The 23,512-nt window shown below is 42.9% G+C and overlaps 1 protein-coding gene across 6 annotated transcripts in view; it reads right to left on the bottom strand.

The window, feature by feature from the left end:
* Positions 1–5,364: 5,364 nt before the first annotated feature.
* Positions 5,365–23,512, bottom strand: part of Gcnt1 (glucosaminyl (N-acetyl) transferase 1) — a 29,734-nt gene continuing 11,586 nt past the window's right edge. For 4 of the 6 annotated variants that reach the window (XM_040746619.1, XM_040746622.1, XM_040746621.1 and 1 more), the window contains 2 exons: positions 12,309–12,459; positions 5,365–9,855 (listed from right to left, as the gene is read on the bottom strand). In XM_040746619.1, the coding sequence (XP_040602553.1) occupies positions 8,422–9,708 (1,287 nt within the window). In that variant the 5' untranslated portion in view covers positions 9,709–9,855; positions 12,309–12,459 and the 3' untranslated portion in view covers positions 5,365–8,421. Of the gene's footprint in view, positions 9,856–12,308; positions 12,460–16,567; positions 16,819–23,512 lie in introns of all 6 variants that reach the window. The other 2 variants (XM_040746620.1, XM_040746624.1) reach the window with 1 other exon arrangement.

The raw sequence follows: 23,512 nt of genomic DNA, 5'->3' as shown, positions 1-23,512 counted from the left end.
CTACTGTACTGTGTGTTTCAAATTTACTAAGAGTAGATGATGGGGGATGTTCTTCTGTATATTTGTTTCTCTTATTGGTTGATGGATAAAATACTGTTTGACCAATAGAGGCAGGAAGATAGGCAGAACTAGGAGATGAGAAGAATTCTGGGAAAGGTAGGCAGAGAGATGCCACAAAGGATGCTGCCGTATAGTCACCAAAGAAGTAACAGGTCCAGGCATTCTCCAGTAAGCCAAGACCATTTGGAAATACATAGATTAATAGAAATGGGTTAATAATTAAGACAGAGCTGGCCTATAAGAAGCCCTAGCCATCGACCAACAGTTTTATAATTAATATAGCGTCTATGTGTTTATTTGGGGCTCAAGGGCAGCAGGACCTGGCTGAAAGAAAACTCCAACAAGTAGGTCTCTCTCTCTGTCTCTGTCTCTCTGTCTCTCTCTCTCTCTCTCTCTCTCTCTCTCTCTATATATATATATATATATGTATGTATCTCACACATATTTATTATTTATTGTTTATGCCACTATGCGTGTGTGGAGGTCAGAGGACAACTTGGGAAAGTCAATTTTCTCCTACCATGTGGGTTCTGGGAATTGAACTCAGTTCCTAAGGCTTGGCAGCCAACATCTTTATTGGCTGAGCCATCTCTGTGGCTCCTAAGAGTAGATCTTAAAGTGTTTTCACCACACAAACTACGAGGTGTGATGACTATGCTCATTAACTTGATTGTGGTAATCTCTTAGTAGGGTGAGCATCTATCAAAACATCCTGCTCTACACTTTAATCACATATAATTTTTGCTTGTCAATTATACCTCAATAGCCTGGAGGCAAGGAGCTAATCTTTCCTTTTTCCCTCAAGCTTTTCTGTAGGCCCACCCACCTTTTCTGGCCTCTAACCCATACCCCGGTCTTTCTAGCAGGTTCCGCCACTCCTCACATTCCTTGACAAATCCCACAATTGCTTCGAAACACAAAACCCAGCCTAACATAAATCCCCTATTCTTTCCATTTCCTGGACGAGCTGCTTTTACAAGAGAGTACAGATAAAGGCAGGTTGCCCTGGAAGCTGGGCCTGGAAACTTTTCACATATTTTATGTAGGGACACCTCCTTCTCCATCTTCTTATACTTTCATCAAGTATTAGAAGAAGACACATCAGAACTATTCTCTTGATAGCTTCCAAACTCTCCTCTGCCCTCCTGCTTTTAAGATTCCCTCCTCCCAGGGCTAGGCATGGCTTGACAGGCAAAGTTTTGCTTATATACAGTATAGGAAGGACCCACATTTGTGTTCACTTAAAAACCACCAACCCCATTCCTGGGAGGAGTGGAGACAGGCAAGTACCTGTGGCCAACTGGCCAGTCTAACAAAAACACTTCAGGTTCAGTGAGAGATTCTGTTACAAAAACATCAAGGGGAAGAGTTATAGAGGACCTGACCTCTACTAGAGAACACAAGAGAACACAGTGTGTGTGTGGGGGGGGGAATCATGCTTCTTCATTTTTCTCTCATGTCTCCACAAGCTCTTTAAGGGATCATTTCAACAACTCTGAAGAGAGTGAACTATTTGTTTCTATACCTTTAATTTCTCAACGCATTTGCTATTGAAAGAAAGAAAAAAAATAAAAGGAAGGGAGGGAGGGAAGAAGGGTTGGCTAGTTGTGTTGCTTTGTGGAAGAGCCACGCATACATACCTCCTCCTAAGTACTCTACTCAAAGCAGAGTGTGGGTTGGAAGGACAGGTGTGGCTGAAACAGAAGACATGTTTGTTTGAAAACAATAGATGCTCTTAGAGTTATGCCTGTCTAGCTCCTTTGCAAGCTGTACCCAGAATGTTACAGGTTGTTATGCCAAGAAAGGAAGTAACATTACCTGCCAGGTGTGTAGAACATGCAGTAAGCTAATGCCCAATGTCAGTTGTTATTCACTCAGTGGGCATCAAGGAACATATTAAAATGAATTTTCTTCTTTGAGTGGAAGGAGAAATTCTCTAATGAGAAACATTTCTTTTAAATTAAGTCATATAAGGGAATTCTAACCAGGCCAGAAGATTTTCTAATGTGTCTAAAGGCAAAAAAAAAATTATAAATACCTAGCAATATTTAAGCATGTGGTATTAATGTTCAGAATTTTTTCAATGGTTTCTTGAAATCACATTGATTTCTGTTTTTAGCTAAACTTAAAGGTGGGATATCCTTCACTCAGTCTGCACAAAATCTCCAGTTAGACAAGATCTTGTGCAGTGTTCATCAAAGTTACCCCCGTGACAGAAAGAAGATGAATGTTTTCCAGTTCTAGTAAAGGTAAACATCTTTTTTCTTAAGATTTATTTATTATGTTTGCAGATTCCGACTGCATGTATGCCTGCAGGCTAGAAGAGGGTACAGATCTCATTATAGATAGTTGTGAGCCACCATGTGGCTGCTGGAACTGAACTCAGGACCCCTGGAAGAGCACCCAATGCTCTTAACCTCTGAGCCATCTCTCTAACTAGTAAACATCTTTTTCTCACTGGCAAGTAACATACCATCAAATACTTACTTGATACAAAAAAATCTGTGTGTGTATTAAAGATGTTTTTATTTATTTGCTTGTATGAGTCAATGACCTGTTGGGGGTAAGCAGAAGAGGGTGTCGGATTCCCCTGGAGCTGGAGTTACAGTATGTTGTGGCGCAAGCCCAAGATGGAACCACCTAAGATAGTAAGAGGACCCTGTGTGGGAATCAACCTGCTGGATGTTTTGCCCTTCTCAGAAGTCTGCTGAACTTTTGTCTCAGAAGAACAGCTGGATCTCAGCCTCCTGCCATCCTAGTAGCCCGAGGCACCACTCGGAAAATTTGCTTACAGAAGTCCCTTTCCCTTTAATGGTCTCCTGCTCAACTAGAATCACCCTATAAAACTCCAATAAAAAACTTAAAAAGTCCCTTTTGGCGAGATTGTTCTCCCTTCTCTTGGAGGCAGCTTGGAAGTTCACTCCCCTAAACAAAGCTTTATCTTTCAGCCTCAGAGTGGCTCTGGTGGTCTGGTTCTTTAAGTTTACAGTTGTGAGTCACTGACATGGGTGTTAGGAATATCTTTGGTCCTCTGAAGGGCAGTAGTTGCTCTTAGCCTCTGAATCACTTCTCCAACCCCACATATATACATTTTAAGGAGCCAAAGGCAAAATCACCACCAACTAAGCACTCTGGGACCTTGAAGGCAGATTGGTATAGCCAATGGGAGTGGAGCATGTATGCCTGCCCCTTCCATAAAGAACACCACTAATCAGAGCCTTTTCCCCCCCAACAGCAAAGGCATTGCTCTTCCGGCTACTTCTGCGAATTGCTTTACCTGACCTATACAACTAAGAAATCTCATAGTTACTCAAGGATAAGGCCTTAAAACACACTGCTAAGCTCCCCAGCTTAAATTTAAACCATTTCCTAGGGAAGAGTAGCAGGGTCTCTTCTGCCTGAGTAAACACACAAGGTAGAGGAAATAAAGATTTCCTAAAGGCAAACCGTGAGAAAAAGACTCCAAATTCAAACTGGACAACTAACAATTTTATGGAACTGGAGGTAATGACTTGAAAAGGTGTAGTTTTGGGAAAATTCCAAGCACTTCTTTCTGTTCAATACCTTTTCTTTTAGAAGATCACATTATATGTGATACTCTTTTTAGTACTGAGAATGAATGTTTTGAAATATTCGATAGCACTGAAATTGCTAACTTAATACCTAAAAATTAAACCTTGGTTTTGGCTAGCATATACTTGATATAAGAAAATGTTGGGAGTAGGGATATAGTTTAGTTGGTAAGCTAAACTACAGAAAGCACTCGAACCTGAGTCTGAGCCTAACAAACAATGTGAAAATGATGGAAATGATGCAACCTTTGCAATCCCAGCACTGGGGAAATGAGATCTCTAGGACCTGCAGGGTCAGCCAGCCTAAGCTACTTGTAAATTCCAGGTCAGTGAGACCCTTCCTCAAAGGAGGTTGGGTAGCAGTCCTGAGAATGACACCTGAGGTTACTCCGTAGTTTCTACACATACACACACACATACACACATGCAGGAACATGTATGCACTCATTAAAAAAAAACAAAAACAAACAAACAAACAAAAAAAACCAAAATTCAGGTACTGAAGAGAAAGATGGCTCAACAGTTAGGAACACTGGTTGCTCTTCCAGAGGACTGGGCTTCATTACCCACCCCCAAAGCGAAGAGTTTGCAATCACTGGCAATTGCAACTTCCAGGTAATCCGATGTTCTCTTCTCCTAGATGCTGAATCACCTGCGCACGCGCACACACACCAATAAAAAGAAATCTGAAATTAGGCATGATGTAGCCCGACTGTAGAAGTGAGCAGTTGGGGCAGGATGATCATCGGCTCGAGGCCAGTTTGTCATATACTGTGAGACCTTAAGTCAACTAATCAGCTAGAACTGGGGGAGCGGCTCTGTGACACCTTAGCCTGCCTCTCGTGTATGAGAGCCTGGATTTGATCCCAACACAAACAATTAATGACAATAACATCTGTATAAAATAGTCACGTTTTGAGAAAGGTCTGTAATTCATCCGTTTGGCTGCTGTCCAGAATTGGTTTCATCTAAAAACGTCTAGACTCTGCCACTTGCTGAGTTCTGAATGTCTGGGGCACATCTGAGGGGGAAAAGAACTCTCATCCCCAAATACTGAGCTCTTAGTCCAGATGCCATCGTGTCCGACCTGTTGATGCTTCTGGGTGCTTATAGTCATGTTTTAGATGAAACTGATTCTAGAAGATTGCAAAATGGATGGATTTCAGATCTTTCTCAACACCTGAATAATTTGTAAATTTGTAAAAAGATTTTATTATCATTATTCTTTTGTGCTAAGAATCAAATCAAGGCTCTCATCCCTATGTGCCAGACAGGCTACAGTGCCACAGAGTTTTATAGCCATGGAGTTAATCTGTAGAAATCTGTCCTCTCCATCACTGGACACAAGCTAAAATGTGCCCAACATCTGGGAAAGCCACTCACAGCATGCTTCTAAATTCCCCACCTTCATCTTCGTGCATGCCTGTTCCCTTTTTTTTTTTTTGGACAGGGATTCATTGTATAGCCCTGGCCGGCCTGGAGCTGGCTACAGAAACCAGGCTTGTCATGAGTTTATAATGTACCTACCTCTGGAGTTACCGCCACACCTAGCCTTTTACCTTATTTTACAATGTAATTTTCTCTGGTCATATCCTCCTTTCAGACATTTTTTTTAAACCTTGGTAATTTCAGACATCTCTGCCTTGATTTTTCAATTACTATTCACAAATACAAAAATTAACTTTATTGTGATTGGTGGAACTAAGAAGCAATAATTTGTGCAGACACAACATTGGTTTCTGAATGATTGAGTTTAATGATGATGACTGATTCATTAAGCAAAATTTACCATAAATAGTATTGCATTTACACTTCATAATGATGATGATTTAAGCAACTAAAAACATCCAGTTCCATCAGTCCTACACATGAACTACTAAAACAGCCTCTTCCAACCCAAATCATGTGAAGAGGAAATAAATTCATTTAAATAAGAACCCTACTAGATGGGTGACACAGATACATGTTTTGAAGTCATAATGTTCCCAGTTTTTAAGGCGAAGCAGTTTTTTACCTTGACCTTGGAAGGACCTAGGCAGGTGTTTACACAATAAACAATCTTTTTAAATTAGTTTTTAACAAATGATATACACATCTTGATTTACTTAATAGCTAAAATTCTGTTTTATTTGTGAATGTGATTACTAAGTTTTCTATACAAGACCTTAAAGATTTTAGTTTAAAATTAGTGTTCATTAACAAATATGAAGTAGCTTAAATAAAGCCTGGTATCACTCCCAATGACCTAGAAATGTGTTCATCTGGAATGTATCATGGTTTCATTTCCAAGTTCACTTTTTAGGTCTTTGAATTATTTGTCCCTAAATTTCTTTTGCTTTAAGTCATATTGGAAAATGTGAAAACAGGATCCACAGAGTCCCAATAACACACTACAGAAGCCCTGCCTGCATCGGGCATCAGGACACTACAGCACAGACACAGGTTCAACAAATGCAGTGCTAGGAAAGTGAGGTATCAGACAGTGTGGAGTCCTCACAGCATTAATGTGGGCTCTGGAACTCTAGGGTCCTAGTTTTACTCCGACAGTGGGGAAAGGAAAGACCCTCAGACTTGCCACTTAATTGTAAACTAAATGCAGCCACATGACAATACGGAGTGTTTGGGTTAATAACATACAATGCTTGATTTTTAAAAACACTTGTAATTTAAACAAAAATTTCATTTCCAGTTTTGCAAAGTTCAAGAGTTCATCCAGTATAAAGCTAATGGGGCTCTATGTGTTAACTGCTGGTGACTTCTGGTCAGGGTTGCTTGCTGGGTCACTGGACCACTGCTTTAACCCTGCGTTTTCAAAATAGAACAGAAAAACTGCTCAAGTCACAGCTGTTTACACAAATGTTATGTCTCCAAGTACCACGGGTTTTAGATTTAAAAGATGCTCTGTCTCATAGGTAAAAGCCTTTCTACTAAAGAAGCATTCAACGAAACCTGGACACAAACTAAAGAAAGAAACCAGAAGCCAGCATAGCAGGCACACAGACCGATCAATCACTGCACCACCATCAGCGCTACAATTTCACAGCAGCCATGTTTCTATTGGTCCAACACAAAACACGGCTTTTCTAGTGATAAGAGTTGTCATTACAAGAAAAATAGATTCTAGCTCTGAGGCAGAAAATAAACTTTCTCAGTTGAATGCCTTAAAATTGTCTGTTATTATGATTTTCTCATGGGTTATTAAAGTTGACTATATTTTAGGAATAAAAGTACATGGTGTCAATTCTTGTTAAAAATTTAACACTAAATAACAAGGCTTCCCGGTCATTAGAATTCTGGTTGAACAGTTTAGATTTAGCTAAATAATATTAAGAGGGGGAAAACAAAACAAAACTTCCTTTGAGAAAGAGTCAGAACTGCAGAAAGCCTGTATCATTTGTCTTTCGGTGAAAAGTTGCTGTGAAAACACAGCTCTCTTCCCAAGTCTTCAAACACTTCATGTGGACACAAGTGTTGTTCTTTCTTCCTCAGCAAGGGCCATGAGAGAGAAAGAAACTAGCAGCTAGAGGGTAAGAAAAGCCAGTGGGCAGATAACAAGAAAACTCAAGGCCAGAATGCGGCCACCCAAGTCACTAGCGGGTCCAGTAGGAAGAAACCTTAATTTCTTGGGATAGAGCCAACTGCTGGCTATAAGCATGTACTGGGGCCTTAGCAATGGCCGTCATAGACTCCACCTTCCTCATCCTCCTCAGTCTTCTGCAGTAGTTACTAGTGACTGTACCACATCAAAGACTAAAAGCACAGATATAGGGCCTTCCAACAGTGACATGTATGTCACTTTCCAGCATGCACATAGTCTGGGAAGGTGGGGTAAAACTGATATGGGGCCCTCAGACAGTGACATGTATGCCGTTTTACAACATTCACAGTCTGGAAAGGCAGGGTAAAAAATTGTATATCTGGAAACACAGTTGTTTCTTCCTTTGCCTAGCCCAGTCGCTATCCCTTGAGATCAGATGATCCTGTTTCACAGGCACAGGCCACACACCCAGCTGCTTCCTAGAATTCTCTAATAACTTAAAAGAATTCATAAAAATTGGTTAGCTAGAAATTGTCCTCCCTCCTCCCCGCTTTTGAAAACATGTATGCAAAGAAAAAATTAAGACAGAGATAATCATGCTGAACATATTTTAAACTCCCTGAGATGACACACAGAGACACTACCCCCACAGAGTCACAGCAGGAAGTGGATTATTTACAAGGGTAATTTAAGAGCAAAACCAAATGTCCATTCCAAAAACTATACTAGGTAAATCATATCTTTGTGATTGGTTGTTGCTACAATTTTAAAATCAAGAAAAGTGTCATGATTAAAATTCCTAAGAGAATTTTGGCACAAATCAAATCTCCTTTGGATGAAGTACCTGTTTCTTTGATTAGTCAGGAAGACTGATTACTGCATTGGCCTCTTTCGTAATCACTTGTCCTCTGGCCATAAAATCTTCCCCAGCCTCCAGCCATCTTAACTCTCCTCACATTTGCTCTGCAATACTTAATATATCGATGTCTCTTGTAACTAACTGTATTCTGCAAACTTCATGCACTTCTCTGACACTGACTTAAAAGTCATCATCCAGCTGGGCGGTGGTGGTGCACACCTTTAATCCCAGCACTCAGGAGGCAGAGGTAGGTGGACCTCTGTGAGTTCGAGGCCAATCTGGTCTACAAAGCTACACAGAGAAACCCTGTCTTGAAAACCCCATCTTTGGGAGGAAGGCGATGAGAGTAACACTGTGTGCAGCCTTGTTTTCCTAAGGGTTCCCGACAGCACTTAGTGTTCTAAGGTCTGCAGGGCTTTATGCCTCAGATGCTCATCCAAACACTGGATGGCAAAGGGATCAACATCCATGTCAAACTTATTGGCGAAAAAATGGTGCGTGTGAAGCATCCAGCCCAAGTCACCAGCTCCAAAAACACACACAGAGCGCACGTGGACCCCACTGCATGGTGGGTAAGGAGCGCCTTTGGAAACGTCGCCTTCAAAGTATTGCCACTTGACAAACCTAGCGACAGCATTCATATCAGACAAGTCATACTTATGGCTTGAGGGGAGAGAGCCAGGGACTCCAGGGATCCTTTGGACAGTGGCCCAGAGATACTCATCCGGGCTGTATGTGTCCTGTGCCCACGCCATGAACTTTTGGATATCTTCATTTTCTAGCACATAGCCTACATATTCCCTACTGACTACGAAGTAGGCACTGCCTGAAAAAAGAGGAGTTTTGAGTGGAGGCTGTGCTTTGGCTACCCCAGTGTTTGTCAGCTTCCCGTCAACGATGGCATATCGTTTTTTCCATCTCTCTTCCTTGTTCTGAGGCATCTTCTCAGTTTCCAGGTTGTTTTCGCCCGAGAATGACTTGAGTGTCCTGACAATTTCTAGGTTGGTTTTGATAGGGAAATCCATACCACAAAGGTTGATCAAGTACTTCCAGCTTGCACTCATCCTGTACAGGTCCTTCATACAGTTGAGGTCAGCCTGCACCCGACTCCAGGATGCATAAACAACACTCTCCAGCTGGCTGGCCACAAAGACGTTACCAAAGCAGGACGCAATGCCCATCACCGCGGCTAGAAAGGGCTCCTCGGCTTTTTTGTCCACGTGGATGCAGTAGAAATTCTGAGGCATATAGATGGCCCTCAGGAGCCTGTCCAGCATTTCGATCTTGTGGTGAACCACTATGGAATACGCAATTGGAAAGCCTACCTCTTCTTTGCTAAGGGGCTCTACAATATATTTGCGCATCCTGATGAAAGAGGCACAGTCACGGGTCATGTTTATATAGTCATACGGTGTCCACCGAGGGCGCTTCCTGAATTTCACTGTTAGTAACTCAAGCTTGACCTTCTGGATTTCATCAGGGTCACTCTGTAAAATTTTGGTGCAATTGATGTTGCTATTCACATCATCTCCAGCAAGCTCCAAGTGTCTGATGCTAACAAACTCAGTCTTCTGATGAATTCTTAGAACAGAGAAAGTGATGAGGGAGAGAACAAGACCCAAAAAGTAGTATTTTGCAGGATAAGAAAAAAGTCTCCTCCGAAACAAGTTTCTCGGCATTTCAAATAACAGTCAGAGGCTTCCCTTTGAGATGGGGCAATCTTCCAGGCCTTGGATGCCAATGGTATTTCCTCCAGTTTCCGTCTGTTGTGGCCAGATGAGTCACCAGTTTATCAGTAGGACAAGCTATCACCGGATGGGACAGTGCTAAAACATAACGAAAGGCATAGTAATTGGAATCATTTACAGAATATTCTCAGGCTCAAAACTATCTCCTTTGCTTTGAGGCCATATATTTCAAACAAAACAAGATTGACTTAATTAGAGAATAGAGATCATTTCACAGAAGACCCATTGTTCTCATATTAAAAGCCGGACACTGGAGGGTAAAAATCAAACCTAACTCAAGGATGTCCTAAAATATCCTACAATAAACATCTGAGGCTCAATGTAGTGGCACAAGCCTTTAATCCCAGCACTCAGGAGGCAGAGGCAAGCCTGGTCTATTTAGTAAGCTCCAGGACAGCCAAGGCTAAGAGAGACTGTCTCAAAAAACAAACAAACAAACAAAAACCCAGACAATCTGGGCTGCACATATATACAAGCACAAGAACACAGACGAGGATCATAGCTGTAATTTCTGGACTGTCCACACGCCAGGAGTGCCAGTATTCGCCAGTTGTAAGAATGAGTACCTCTTTTGTTTGTTTGTTTTTTGTTTTTTGGTTTTTTTCGAGGCAGGGTTTCTCTGTATTGTTTTGGAGCCTGTCCTGGAACTCACTCAGTAGACCAGATTGGCCTCGAACTCACAGAGATCCCCCTGCCTCTGCCTCCCGAGTGCTGGGATAAAAGGCTTGCACCACCACTGCCCGGCTGAGTACCTCTTACTATCTTAGTATCATCACTAAGTTCCTCCTGGCAGACATCAGCTGTCAGCTGCCAGGAGACGTGCAAGGGTCAGATCCATCTGCTTTTGGCTGCTGCTTTAGAGCTGTGCCACGCTCAGAGATAAGTTTAAAAACAACTGTCAATCTGAAGATCCTGGGAGCAAGATAATTAATTCTGAGTATTTGAAGTAGACTGAAAAGGCTTAGGGGAACTGAAGCTAGATTGGTGACTATGTTGGGTGGACCTCTAAGTGTAGTTCCACAGTGATAATACGTTCAATAAGCAATACAGCTCTGCATCTCCTGCACTGGCTATGATAGATAATAAAGCCCTTAGAAAAACAAGACTTGGGCTGGGAGTGTAGTTCAGTTTGTAGACCACTTGCTTTGCATGCAAGAAACCCTGGATTCAGTGCCCAGCACCACTAAGATCAAACACATAGTACATACATAACCCCAACACGCTGGAGGTAGAGGCAGAAGATCAGAAGTTCAAGGTCATCAAGGCCATTCCTGGACACATAGTAAATTTCAGGCTACCTGATTCAAAATTAGGGAAAAAAAACAAAACAAACAAAAAACCCAACCAAACTTCTATAAAGTCTGAATTCAAATGCCAAGAGCCTAACCAATTTTTAGCATATAAAATGCCTATAGACATTGAAATATTGTATGTGTATGCAACACATACAATGGGGGGGTACATGCACATGCTTGTACACACGTTGTGGGTATTGTTTCTCAGTTGCTCTTTGCCAGGTTTTTATGTAACAGGGTCCCTCATTGGCCTACAGATCACCAAGTTAGGTTGGCTGGCCAGTGAGCATCCGGGACCTGACTTTATCTGCCTCTTCAGCACTGAGATGACAAACTACAACTACATCAACTTGGTTTTTTTTTTTTTGTCATGGATTCTGGGGCTTAAACTCATGGTCTTAGATTTATAAAGCAGCTCTTCACTGATGGAGCTAACTCCCCAGCTTTTTATTTTTGGAAGCTTTATTTTATTTTTAATTATGTGTATGGGAGGGCAGCATGTCTACATGAGTACAGGTGTCCACAAAAACCAAAGAGTCCCTGAGGTAGAGTTGCACTTGCAGTTATGTAACATTCCCAATGTGGGTGTTGGGAATCAAACATGGGTCCTCTGCAGTGTTCTTACTCACTGAGTCATCTCTCTAGCTCCCATTGAGTTTTTTGTTTGTTTGTTTTGTCTTTTAAGAACAATCCGGTAAACTGAGTATATGAAAGCCTTTAATCCCAGCACTCAGGAGTCAGAGGTAGTTAGATGTGTGTCAGCTCCAAGCCAGCCAAAGATACACAGTGACACCCAGCTTCAAAACCAAACCAAACCAAACCAAACCAAACCAAACCAAACCAAACCAAACCAAACCGCCACAAACAAAAGTAGCAATTTAGTGACATGGCAAGTGGTTCTGTAACTAAAAGTCCTATTTGAAAAACGGTCATATTAACCATACCAGATCTGAAATAATTTTGGGGAGGGGCAGGGGGTAGAGTGGAGAATGTTTTTGTTGTTGTTTGAAGGTCAGGTTGGCCTTGAACTATCGGTGATAATTCAGTTTCCCAAGTACTAACTGGGATTACAGGCATGGATCACCACTTCAGGCTTGAAGTGTGTCTGACACCAGAATAAACGATGCCACTTTAAGATATTTCATTTAGGAAGTAATTTGTTAATACCAAAAGACAAAGTGAAAGATAAATAAATCACCGACAGGATGACATTAGGGAAACCTTCAGACTTTTTACCATTTAGAATCACAGGAAGGCTGGACTCCGCGGGGCCCTGATTCCTGGTGACATCCTGCACTTGTTTAGAGGAGCTACCTTGCTGCCAAGCTTCTGTGGCACACCAGGCATCCAGCAACGATGACATGTCCCAGCAGGCTTTTCACACAGTCTGCAGAAGGAAAGGGGAAGCGAGTGAAGGGGTGCTGATGTGTTTGTAGCACACTCCCACCCCAGAGAGCAGCTGTTTCAGCATGTTTATTCCCCGCCCCTCCCTCAGACCCTTGGCTCACTGAGGTCTCTGATCTTACTTCTTTTTCTAATACAATGTTTGTTTGTGATTAAAGTTTCACTTTTCCCCCTCTCCTCTTCCTCCTTCTTTGAGAGTCAAACCAAAGACCTAATGCAGGTTAAGCTTCCTAAAATAGCACTCACAAAATGAGTGCCAAGGAACAACTAACAGTCTAACTGGAGACCCACCTTGTCCTTGTTACGAAGTCTCCTGTGCTCACTGAGTAATCAACAACAGCCTCCCAGTTACATAAGCTGTCCATCTCTTTTTCTTCCAATCACCAATACTTAAAGTTCCTACCACTAACTACCAACACCAGTGCTTGCTGCTCTTTCAGAGGACTTGAATTTCATTCCCAGCACGTGTCAGGTGGCTCCAAACCACATTTACACAATATGCATAACTAAAACTAAAATTAGCGCCAGGCGGTGGTGGCGCACGCCTTTAATCCCAGCACTCGGGAGGCAGAGGCAGGCGGATCTCTGTGAGTTCGAGGCCAGGCTGGACCAACAGCCTCCAAAACAATACAGAGAAACCCTGTCTCGTAAAACCGAAAAAAAAAAGAAAAAAAGAAAAAAGAAAAAAAAGAAAAAAAATTAGCACAAATTTTAAAATACCAACAATATCCCTTTAAGTAATCCTTTCCCCTATATAATAGACACTATACCTCAATAAAGTGATCTTAGCCATACTAAGAATTATTTCACTGTATCCTTAGTGCAAATGCTTTTTTGACCTCCTGTAAGTTTTAGTTTTCTAGACACAGGAACCATCAAGGATGAAATCTGAGATTGGGATATGGAAAAAAAAAAAAGTAATCCTTTCCCGTTATAGTTTAGGGAATAAAGAAAAGTACTTCTGTTCATTTGTTAGCAGATCACCAAGGCTAATTGAACGGTGACTTCCCCTTTTGTCTTTCCTTTTCTCATTCTGAGGCAAGATTTCACTTTATAGCGAAGGATTCCTGTGATCTTCCAGCCTCGGTCTCTAGGGTGCTGTGATTACAGACCTGATTAGAGACTTGCGTGGCTTCCCACAATAATACAGCCTCAAAAACAAAACAAAACAAAACAAAACAACAACAACAACAAAAAAAAACAAAAACAAAACAAAAAGCCATAACCCCCACACTTTGGAAACAACTCCTGTGCTCAGCATGCCTGCTGCAAGAACTAAATCTGTAGTTCTCTCTATGTCTTGGGATTCTAAGCAGGGAGCCTATGAAATTTATATAGGGGTGGCTCATTCCTCAATAGGTTCAGTTTAAGGTCATGGAGATTACAGTGATGGACACTTCTGGACATGCTTAGCTTGTTGTACCACAAAGTTCCGGCTTGGAACAAAGAAAGAGACACTACAAGTCATTAGCACAGGAGTGTCTTCTTGTTAGGCTCAGTCTCACTCGGCGGCTAACACATTCACACAGTGGAACATTACTGAATGATACAAGAAGTTACCTGGTCACAACAACAACAAAAAGTTAGAAAAGACCAAAATCTGTGTTGTCCCAAGCACAGGATGTTCTAGAAAAGACAAAACTATAGAGAGAGTAATAAGATCAATATTTGTCAGAGGTGTGGAAGACAGGGAGGGTAGGAGATGATGAGTAAGTAGGGCCTGTTTCCTGCTTGTTAGAGCACAGGGAAGTTACTCTGCGTGTGACTGTGGTTAAGGGACATTATGACCCTTCAGAATGACCAGGATTGATATCTGAGCACCAGTGTGCGGCTCATCGGTAGAGCACTTGCCTAGCATACATGAGGTGCTGGGTTTAATTCTCAGTGTTGAAGAAAGGGGTAGAGGGAGTCAGTTACAAGAAACACACCATACTTGGGGGCGAGAGAGCTCAGTGGTTTAGAGCACTTACTGCTCTTCCAGAGGACCAGGGTTTGGTTCCCAGCACCCCTGACAGGCAGCTGCAGTCACCTGAAACTCCAATTAAAAAGGATATGGCACCTTTTTTCTGACTTCCATGGAGATCCATATGCACACACAGACACACACACATACATTACTAATACAAGATGTCCATTACTGGGGAAATAGTACAAAATATGGAAACTATTTTTCCTCTACCATTTTTCTGTAAACCTAAAACTGTTCCATAGAAATCTAAGAAAATAAATTTGTACACTCTGGTTCACTGAGCTCCAACGAATATAAACTCAAAAACCGCCAGTGCCTTTAATACCAGTCCTCTTGGGACAGAGGCAAAGGTCTGGGCTACAGAGTGAGACTGGGCCTCAAAAACAAGACAAAATAAAACAAGAAAACCCATAAAAGACTGCCATCAAATGATCCCTAAAAGCATCGAGAAATTACAACTGTTCCAGAAAAGCTGAATTTATTTTAATGTAGCTGCTCTACAAGGAATAATAAATGGGAATCATTTGGTTAAAACAAAAGAATGCTAGACAGTAACTCAAACCCACACAAGTTAAGACAACACAGCAGTGTTGGTATACACACGGATAAGCATATGGACTGTGAATTATGTTCTCTGCGTTACTTAGCCATCTGACTTGAAGGACAATTGAACAAACTAATCAAGCCTTTGATCCTGTACATTTATCATCATGGTAAATGGAAACAGCAGTTGATTAAAATTTTTCACTAATCACTGCAGCCTCAACCAGTAGAGCGTTCTCATAGAGTGGGGAGCCAGGAAAAAGAGACATCAGAGAAAGGGATTTCCATGAAGAACGGAAGTTTGATAGAAATACACATTAATGCTATACTAACAACTTACTAAAGATTCTTAACTTACAGACTGGAACAAAATAATTCCCCAGTGAGAAGGGAGAAGAGAACCTGAAAATAGAGGTTATGATCGTGTGACTAAAACATATGGAAGATGAAACTCTCAAAACAGACTCTTGGTTTTATGTGCCAGTAATTAAGGAAAGTTGGTAAAAGGAAAGCGGACAGTATGATCACTCTCTATGTTACAATATAAAATAAATAACCACCCAGAAAGGCAAAAGGCATCTATCTGGGCACTCAATGAGGTGGGAAGGAAAACGCAGACGATCTTGGATAAGAAAAAGGAGTCATGAAGAAGGGCTGAAGAGCAGAGAGAGGACAAGTGACCGGGAAGCCCCAAGAGTCCCAGCCCACAACAGAGATAGGAAGAATGAGCTCTATTTACATTACAGGATCTTCAAAAGGTTCAAGGATTTGGTGCAGGCACACCTTTCAAAGGAGGCTTGGAGGTTGTTTACAAAACAGTTGGGTCTCTATCTCAAGCTTGGCTAAGACCAAGGTTTCCTCTCTGCAGAAGTGCCCCAGGAAAGTCTGTGATCCCCAACAGAAAAAAAAAAAAAAAAAAAAAGAGGGCCCCAGGCATGTTCAACAGTGAGCAGTGAGACAGGCTCTAGCTCACTTGTTTTCCCTATCAGCTCCTGGAATTTTTGGTTGTCAGTGCAAGACAGTTTATTTACTAGGGAATCTAGATTAAGAGAAAATAAGACTTAAATATCTTTCTTACAAGTGAGTACTTAAGAGTTGAAAGGAAACAGACTTTAGGAAGAAGAAAACTACCACTAAGATTCTCAGAGAGACACTGTGTCTCCAAAAATAAATTATATGATGGGGCCAGTGAGATGGCAGAGCGGGCGAAGGCATGTGCTGCCAAGTCTGGCAGTCTCTGCACCCACATGGTGGAGGAAGAAAACTGGCTTCTGCAGGTTGTCTTCTGACCTCCACACGTGCACCATGACTGAACACCACCACACAGTCACGCACTCACGCACGCTCCTTAAACAAACAAGTAACACAAAAATAGCTGAGGTACATTACATTGTCAGAAGGCTGCTTGTACAGTACTGTCCTATGCTCTTCCATAAGGTGACTTTGCCAGGCAACATTCAAGCAGTCACCCCCTCCCCCACACCAATTTGGACAGGTGATGATTATGTTGACCAACAGAGTTTGGCAGGAAAGACACCGAGTACCAGTGTCAGCCCTTGTAGGAACACACAGCTCTCACCTGCCTTGGGAAGTGGGTTCTCCAGAAGCTCCTTCATGCTCTGAGAAACCACAGGAAGAAACCAGACAGTGGTACCCCTGCCATCAGCTCCAGTCATCACGGGTGCCACAAGGAAGGGGCTAAATCAAGAGTTGACTGACTGTTGCTATGCCAGTCTTAACTGAGTCCTTGAGCATGTGAATTAAACCACATTTGAGGTGCTTTGCTCCATAGCAATAGGTTAGTAGAACAGGCAGAGAAACACAGGACACCTAGCAAAGAAAAACAGGCCTTTAACGTTAATGGCACGATAGTAAAAATCAGAAAAGTCAATAGAAAGGGTAGGAGTTACAGAGACAAAATGACTCATGGAAGAGGCAAGGGAAAACAGAACTTTTAGATAGCACGGTCGGAAAAAACCACCAAGTGAATAAAAGGAACCCTGGAGTAGAAAAACAAAACAAAACACTTAACACTGTGAACCTGTTCTCAGGAGGTCATTGCCCAAGCATGGGCTCCCTATTAGTAATGGGAGTGGGGGAGTGAGCATAGTGCTAACACAGAGTCTTAGAATTGTGACAATGTGACAGGTAAGAAAGGTTCGCAAACACTGCAAAACTGTTTAAACAACAGTCTTTGGACTTATTTAATAACTACCTTGAAATCAAGGCAAAAAAAAGGGGGACTAGGGACATAATTATGGAGTCCAAAGACAAAGGAGATGTGTTATGGCGAAGGCGGTCACATACCTAGCTTCCCATGGTTTAGCTCTGAAAAATCTTGGGTCTTAGCAAGTAAATGCTATCAATCGAAATTCAATAGAACTATGCTCTAGGCTTTGGGATCCATCCCTGGCACCCGAAAAGAAGGTAAAGAAAAGAGAAAGAAAAGGGAAAGGAAGAAGGGAGGGAGGGAGAGAGGGAAGGAGGGAGGGAGGGAAGGAGATGAAATTAAGTAAAGCAAGGCCAGAAATAATAAGCAACAAGGTTGCGTGTGGAGGCGGCACGTGGCTCAGGAACACCCGTAACTAATCGGAGCACCACAGGGGCACGGTTTACCTGGCTGTGGTGAAACAAAAGCCTCTTTCTACTGTTGTTTAACCAATGACCATTTTGCACAGTTCCATATGGTGAGGACCAGACAGAAAAGTCAAGCTGGGATAAGGGTGCACGCCAGGGCAGGACTGTTTTTTTATTGGAGATGCATGCAAAGTCTCCAAACCACTAACTGTCAGATCAGCTTCAGCTTAAAATACACAAGAAACACAAGAAGGCAGCTGATGCAGAAAATGAGGGCATTTCAAAACCACAGTGTACTGATAGAACCAGGACACACTTGTGTATGTCAAAAAAGATTCTAAAGTATCACTCATGCTAATGCACACTCACTTGCGGAAAGACCACCGGACAAAGGGAGAGGTGGGAATAATAAGTGTTCACAGAAATGAGCTGTGCGGCCCACGCTATACCTTCCTCACGACTGCAAGCAAGGTGGCGCCGACATACCTGCTCCATTAGGAGGAAGGTTTTTATTATAAAACAGAAAATATCCAGAGGCATCTGCAAGAGTCCAGAGCAGAGAGAAACAGGAACAGACTGGATGTGGCCAGGGCTTGAGAAGTGGAAGAGAGCAGTGGTGGAGACAGAAAAAGACAGAGCATGGGGCATGGGGGATGGGGGCTAGAGACAGAGAACGGACAGAGAGAGCAGGGGTGGACAAACCCTGTAGATTACAAGAAGTAGTTAGGGGAGGGAGGGTGGAGAAGCCAGATTCCTTCGAGGGATGTAGAAGCCAGTCTTTTCATAAGTTCCTTCTACAGTCCAGCTTGAGCTCATTTCTAGACATATGAAGAGCCTGAGACCTAACAGTTACATTTATAATAATTAACAACAAAAGTATGGTGGCCCACAACTATAGTCCAGGCACTTAGGAGGCAGACAGGAGGATGAGTTCAAGTCTCAGGCCAGCTTAGCCTATATAGCAAGACAACAGAAGTGTGACATGGTGGCTTGTACCTTTAATCCCCGCACACAGGAGGAAGAGGCTGGCGGATCTCTGGGAGTTCAAGGTCAGCTTGGTCTACATAGTGAGTTCCAGGGCAGCCAGAGCTACATACATAGTGAGATTCTGTCTTACACAACAACAAAAAGGTAAAGATTGTTAGCCAGGCGGTGGTGGCACACGCCTTTAATCCCAGCACTCGGGAGGCAGAGGCAGGCGGATCTCTGTAGTTCGAGGCCAGGCTGGACCGACAGCCTCCAAAACAATACAGAGAAACCCTGTCTCGTAAAAACCAAAAAAAAAAAAAAAAAAAAAAAAAAGATTGTTGAGGGGGCGGGAGGTGCATGTATCCACCTGCCACCATATTCACGTGGAGGTCACAGGATAATTTGCAGAAGTTGACCCTCCCCTTCTACCAAGTAGGTCCCAAGGATCAAACTCAAGTCATCAGGCTTATTAGCAAGTACTTTTACTCACTGAGCTACCTCAACTCCAAAGCAAGGATTTGGAGAGATGATAACAACATTCATCTTATTATAAATGAGCATATTAACTCTATTGGCCAGACAGTGGTAATCCCAGTATTCAGGAGGCAGAAGCAGGTAGATCTCTGTGAGTTCAAGGCTAGTCTGTTCTACACATTGGGAGCTCCAGGACAGCCAGGGCTATACAGAGAAACACTAACTCAAAAAACCAAAACCCCAAACAAACAAAAACTCTACCTACTATACCCTTTTACCTTTCTGGTATACGCTGCTCACAAACCAGGGCCTCCAGCATGCTAGGCAAGCACTCTCCCTGAGTCATACCACCGATGCCGCAACACCATTTTTAAAGCATTGGAAATACTCCTTCAAAACTGCATATGTACACAAAATACATGCACACACCCATACAACCATATGGGCATGCAGAGCAGGCCCCATACCCCACAGCACTGGGAAGCATGGTCTAAATCTGTCCAGTTAGCATCTCATTCCAGGGAATAATGCTCAGCCTCTCTCAGGGACTGCCGTGACACAAGCAAAATACCAATTCCTGTGTCTAATACCAAGTCATACAAGTGTCTCAGGATTGTGACTCCAGTGAGAAAGCCCAAAGCGCCACCAGGAGAAGGCCAAGAGATACGCTAGGATCATGGTTGAGGTCGATGACTGGACTCCGTGGGTGGGGTTCCTCTTTCTTGCTATCTGTACCTTCACCGCCTCTCTTCCTCTGGGCATGCCTGGCCTCTGCCCTTCCCATCGTCTTCTTCCAGGGTGGTTTCTATTGCCTACCCACTGGTGTCTGTCACTGAGATCTGCTTTGATTCTGAGTCTCCCAGAAAGGCTCCAATCACAAGGAAAGCTCTTGACATGTATCTACAGCTCTCAGAACTCCGCTGGAGTTTTCTAAGGGTCCTGCCAAGAAAGCATTAAGCAACACGGACCTTTTATAAAGTGGCACTGGGTTGCATTTTTTGTGCCCCCCGTAGAAAGAGTATTTTGAATATTACACCCGAAATCAGACTATGTGGTGAAGAAAGAACCACATCTCCTTTCTTCAGACCTGGCAACCCAGTGCCGGGCAAAGAAGCTTGCTCAACATTTGCGGAATGAGACCTCCAATCACAGCCCGTGCCCCTCTGCTAAGCGTGTAACTCCTATCCCCTCAGAGCTGCATTCAGTTCCCTGCGCTGGCAGGAAGTAGACATTTCTAAATATATACTGCTTGGAGATCAAATGATAAGTTGTTTTTTAAAGTATGTAGTTGTAAAGGCCAGCATTGAAATCTCCAAAGTTAGCAAGAATGACCGATGACTGACCTAGAGCTTCGGAGCTGAGCCCTTAAGCACAGCATCCAGGTAGTGGACAGTTAGGGCACAGTGCCTGCTGAAGGCTTTGATGAAGCCAGGCAAAGCTTCATTTCCAAACAGCAAGTCATCCAGGCAGCAGGTCAAATGTGATGAAAATAAGGGCATCTTCACAGAAAGTCACACAGATCTCTTCTTGGCAGATTACTGCAAAATGCATGCCACCAAAAAAAGGGAGGGGGCACCACCCACCCCTAACTCTAATGGCAATGTGAACAGCATCATTGCTTTTGGGATGCTTAATATTTTCCAGGAACTCTCCCAGTGATTTACCTGTGTCAGACCACAGGATATTCACTCTTCACCAGTAATACCTTTTAAGATGGGGAAACTGAGTCAGAAAGAGGTCACACGGCTTAAGGTCAAAGGGCTAGATGAGCCAAAGAGCTAGGTTTAAACTCATACCACCTGGTCTTCATGTTTACACTAGACAGTCTATTGAGAAAAAGACAGAGGTTGGGTGACCAGGGTGCTCAGCATGAGAGGCGATAGAAACCCCAGTGTTACAAAAGAGAGCAAGAGGCCAGCCTCATAGGAATCTAGGAAGAAACCATTCTTAAGGATAGCAAGGGAAGCTAAGGAGACAAAAGTGAGGAAACCACTGGAGGAAACAGATTGATTAACAGTTATAGCAGGATGCAAGGTAAATGAGTACAATGCATATAGAACACACAAAAATATAAAAATAAGATTAATTTGGTAGGACATAGTGGCACACACCTTTAATCCCAGTTCTCTGGAAGCAGAGGCGGTGGCAGCCAATCTTTCTGAGTTCTGGAGGCCAGCCTGGTCTACACAGCAAGTTCCTAGGCAGTCAGGGTTACATACCAAGACCCCACCTCACAAAGAAGTAAAATGAAAAAGACAACAGAATATTCACTTGGGAAGACAAAACAGAAGAGAAATCATGGTGCCTTGCAGAAATCACAGTGTATTAACCGCTCAGCCTTTTCTCACACAAGCCCTGGATTCTGGAGGAACAAAAGATACGAGAATGTGCAGGTCTTTAAAGCCCTTCAGGACCCCAGGGCATCGGGTGTCCTTTTGCCCTTGCTTCGTTAGACACAGTGCGGCTTCCCAGAGGCTGTGACATGCAGTTTCTCAATAGGACGGCTGCCGCAACAAAGATGACAGTGCGATTTACAAAACACCCTAAAGAGCAGCTGCCCTAACCTTTCACTTCTCGTTAGCTTTTCCTTAAAAACAAACAAACAACAGGGCGGGGGTTTCAGAAACAATTTTCTGTTTAGGTGTGATAAGCTTACCATAGCTGTTCGTTTTTACTTATGTGGATGTACCAGTGTCCACATGCTCTGGTGCGGGAGTAACAGGTGGTTGTAAGTCATTTGATGTGAGCACTGGGAACCGAACTTAAATCCTCTGGGAGAGCAGCAAGTGCTCTTAACAACTGAGTCATCTCTTGAGCTCCCTGGTTGTGATTTCTAATGGCATAAACATTAATATCAAAAGATAGCAGATGCCTTCCTTCATGCTTTAGAGCAAAAAGGTTGGATTTTGTTCAGTCTGTATCGAAACTGATTTTAGGGCCTGGAGAGGTAGCCCAGTGGTTGAGAGCACTTGTTGTTCTGAAGATGCGAGTTCAATTTCCAGTACCCCCATGACAGCTCACAACTAGCTGTCACTTCGATTCCAGAGGATTCAACACCCTTTTCTGATCTCTATGGGCACCAAACACCCATATATATGAAGGCAAACATTCATACACATAAAATAAATATTTAGGATCATTTGTACTTATCAGTTGGTCGTCTTCTACTTGCACTATCAAAATTAAGACTGCATGAAGCTGGGCACGGTGGTATATCTCTGTGTCACCCTTGGGAGGTAGAGACAAGAGGACCAAGAGTTCAAGGCCAGCCTAGCCTATATAAGATCCTGTTCAGAAAAACAAAAACAGACCACATAGCAAGGAAAATCACATTAGAAGCTACAAAAAGAAATGAGAAAAATGTGTTTGTTCTGTCAATGGAGTGGAATAGTATTCAGGAAACGAAATCCCGACACATGCTGTAACATCAAAGACCCTGAAGGTAGTTAACTGAAATCCAAAGACACAAAAGGACAGATTCTCTAAGATTCCAGTTACACAAGTAGCCAAAGTTAGTGCAGGATAGCTGCATGTGTCTGTCTGTCTGTCTGTCTGTCTGTCTGTCTGTCTGTCTCTCTCTCTCTCTCTGTCTCTCTCTCTCTCTCTCTCTCTCTCTGCAGTGCCGGGGCTCAAACCCAGGGCTTCCTTACTCATGCTAGGCAAGAGCAATGCACTGAACTACACCCAGTCCCAAAGGATGTTACTCAAAAGCACCTTTTAAAATGACTTTTACGTGGATACTGAAGGAAACTGTTAGCAGAGTACAGGTAAGTAGAATGGCAGGTTATTCAAAGGGAGAAAAGACAGTTTTAAGTCCAAGACAAAGATTTGGAGGTAGGCTGGGGTTGTAGCTCAGTGATAGAGTGCTTGCCTAGCACGTGCAAGATCCTGGGTTCAATTCCGAGCACCCATAGGAAAAAAAAAAGTCAACTTCAGATTTGTTCAGAAGAATGATTTCTGAGTCGTCGTCTCGGTTGCTATGCTTCTTCAGCCAAGCTGGTTTAATATTACCCCCAAGGTGCTGAAGTGTGAGTAACAGGAGAAACCCTACCGTCTCAGACACCCTCAGGGCTGGTTCAAGAGGTGGACTTCAACAGGTTCAACAGAATCATGTCTACTCACATAGACACGGAAACCAAGTTTTTACAAGGAATCTTCATCCTCATGATCACAGGCCATAAAGAGTAAAGGATCTCCTGGCCCACATCCAAGTGACAGCCTATGTGAGCCTTGCCCTTGTTGCTCTCTTCTGAATGCCCAGCATGCTATCTTAGGAGTGACTATGACAGCACAGTTTGGGAAACAAACTTTTAGACTTGTCCACTCCAGGCATTTTCCAATGAGACAAGAAGATAGCCAATAGCAGCCGTTCCGTAGAGATTTCTGTCGATTTTCCATCTTGAAGTGGAAACTGAGCCAGAAGAAACTTCAGCCTACCCTGTTTAACACATGACAGGCCCAGAGCTCTGAACAAACCCCATCATAAATTCTCCCATCACCCCAC

The sequence above is a fragment of the Mesocricetus auratus genome, unplaced genomic scaffold (assembly GCF_017639785.1).
Source record: "Mesocricetus auratus isolate SY011 unplaced genomic scaffold, BCM_Maur_2.0 Super-Scaffold_4256, whole genome shotgun sequence".
Classification (NCBI taxonomy): domain Eukaryota; kingdom Metazoa; phylum Chordata; class Mammalia; order Rodentia; family Cricetidae; genus Mesocricetus; species Mesocricetus auratus.
This window is presented reverse-complemented; position numbering and strand designations above follow the sequence as displayed.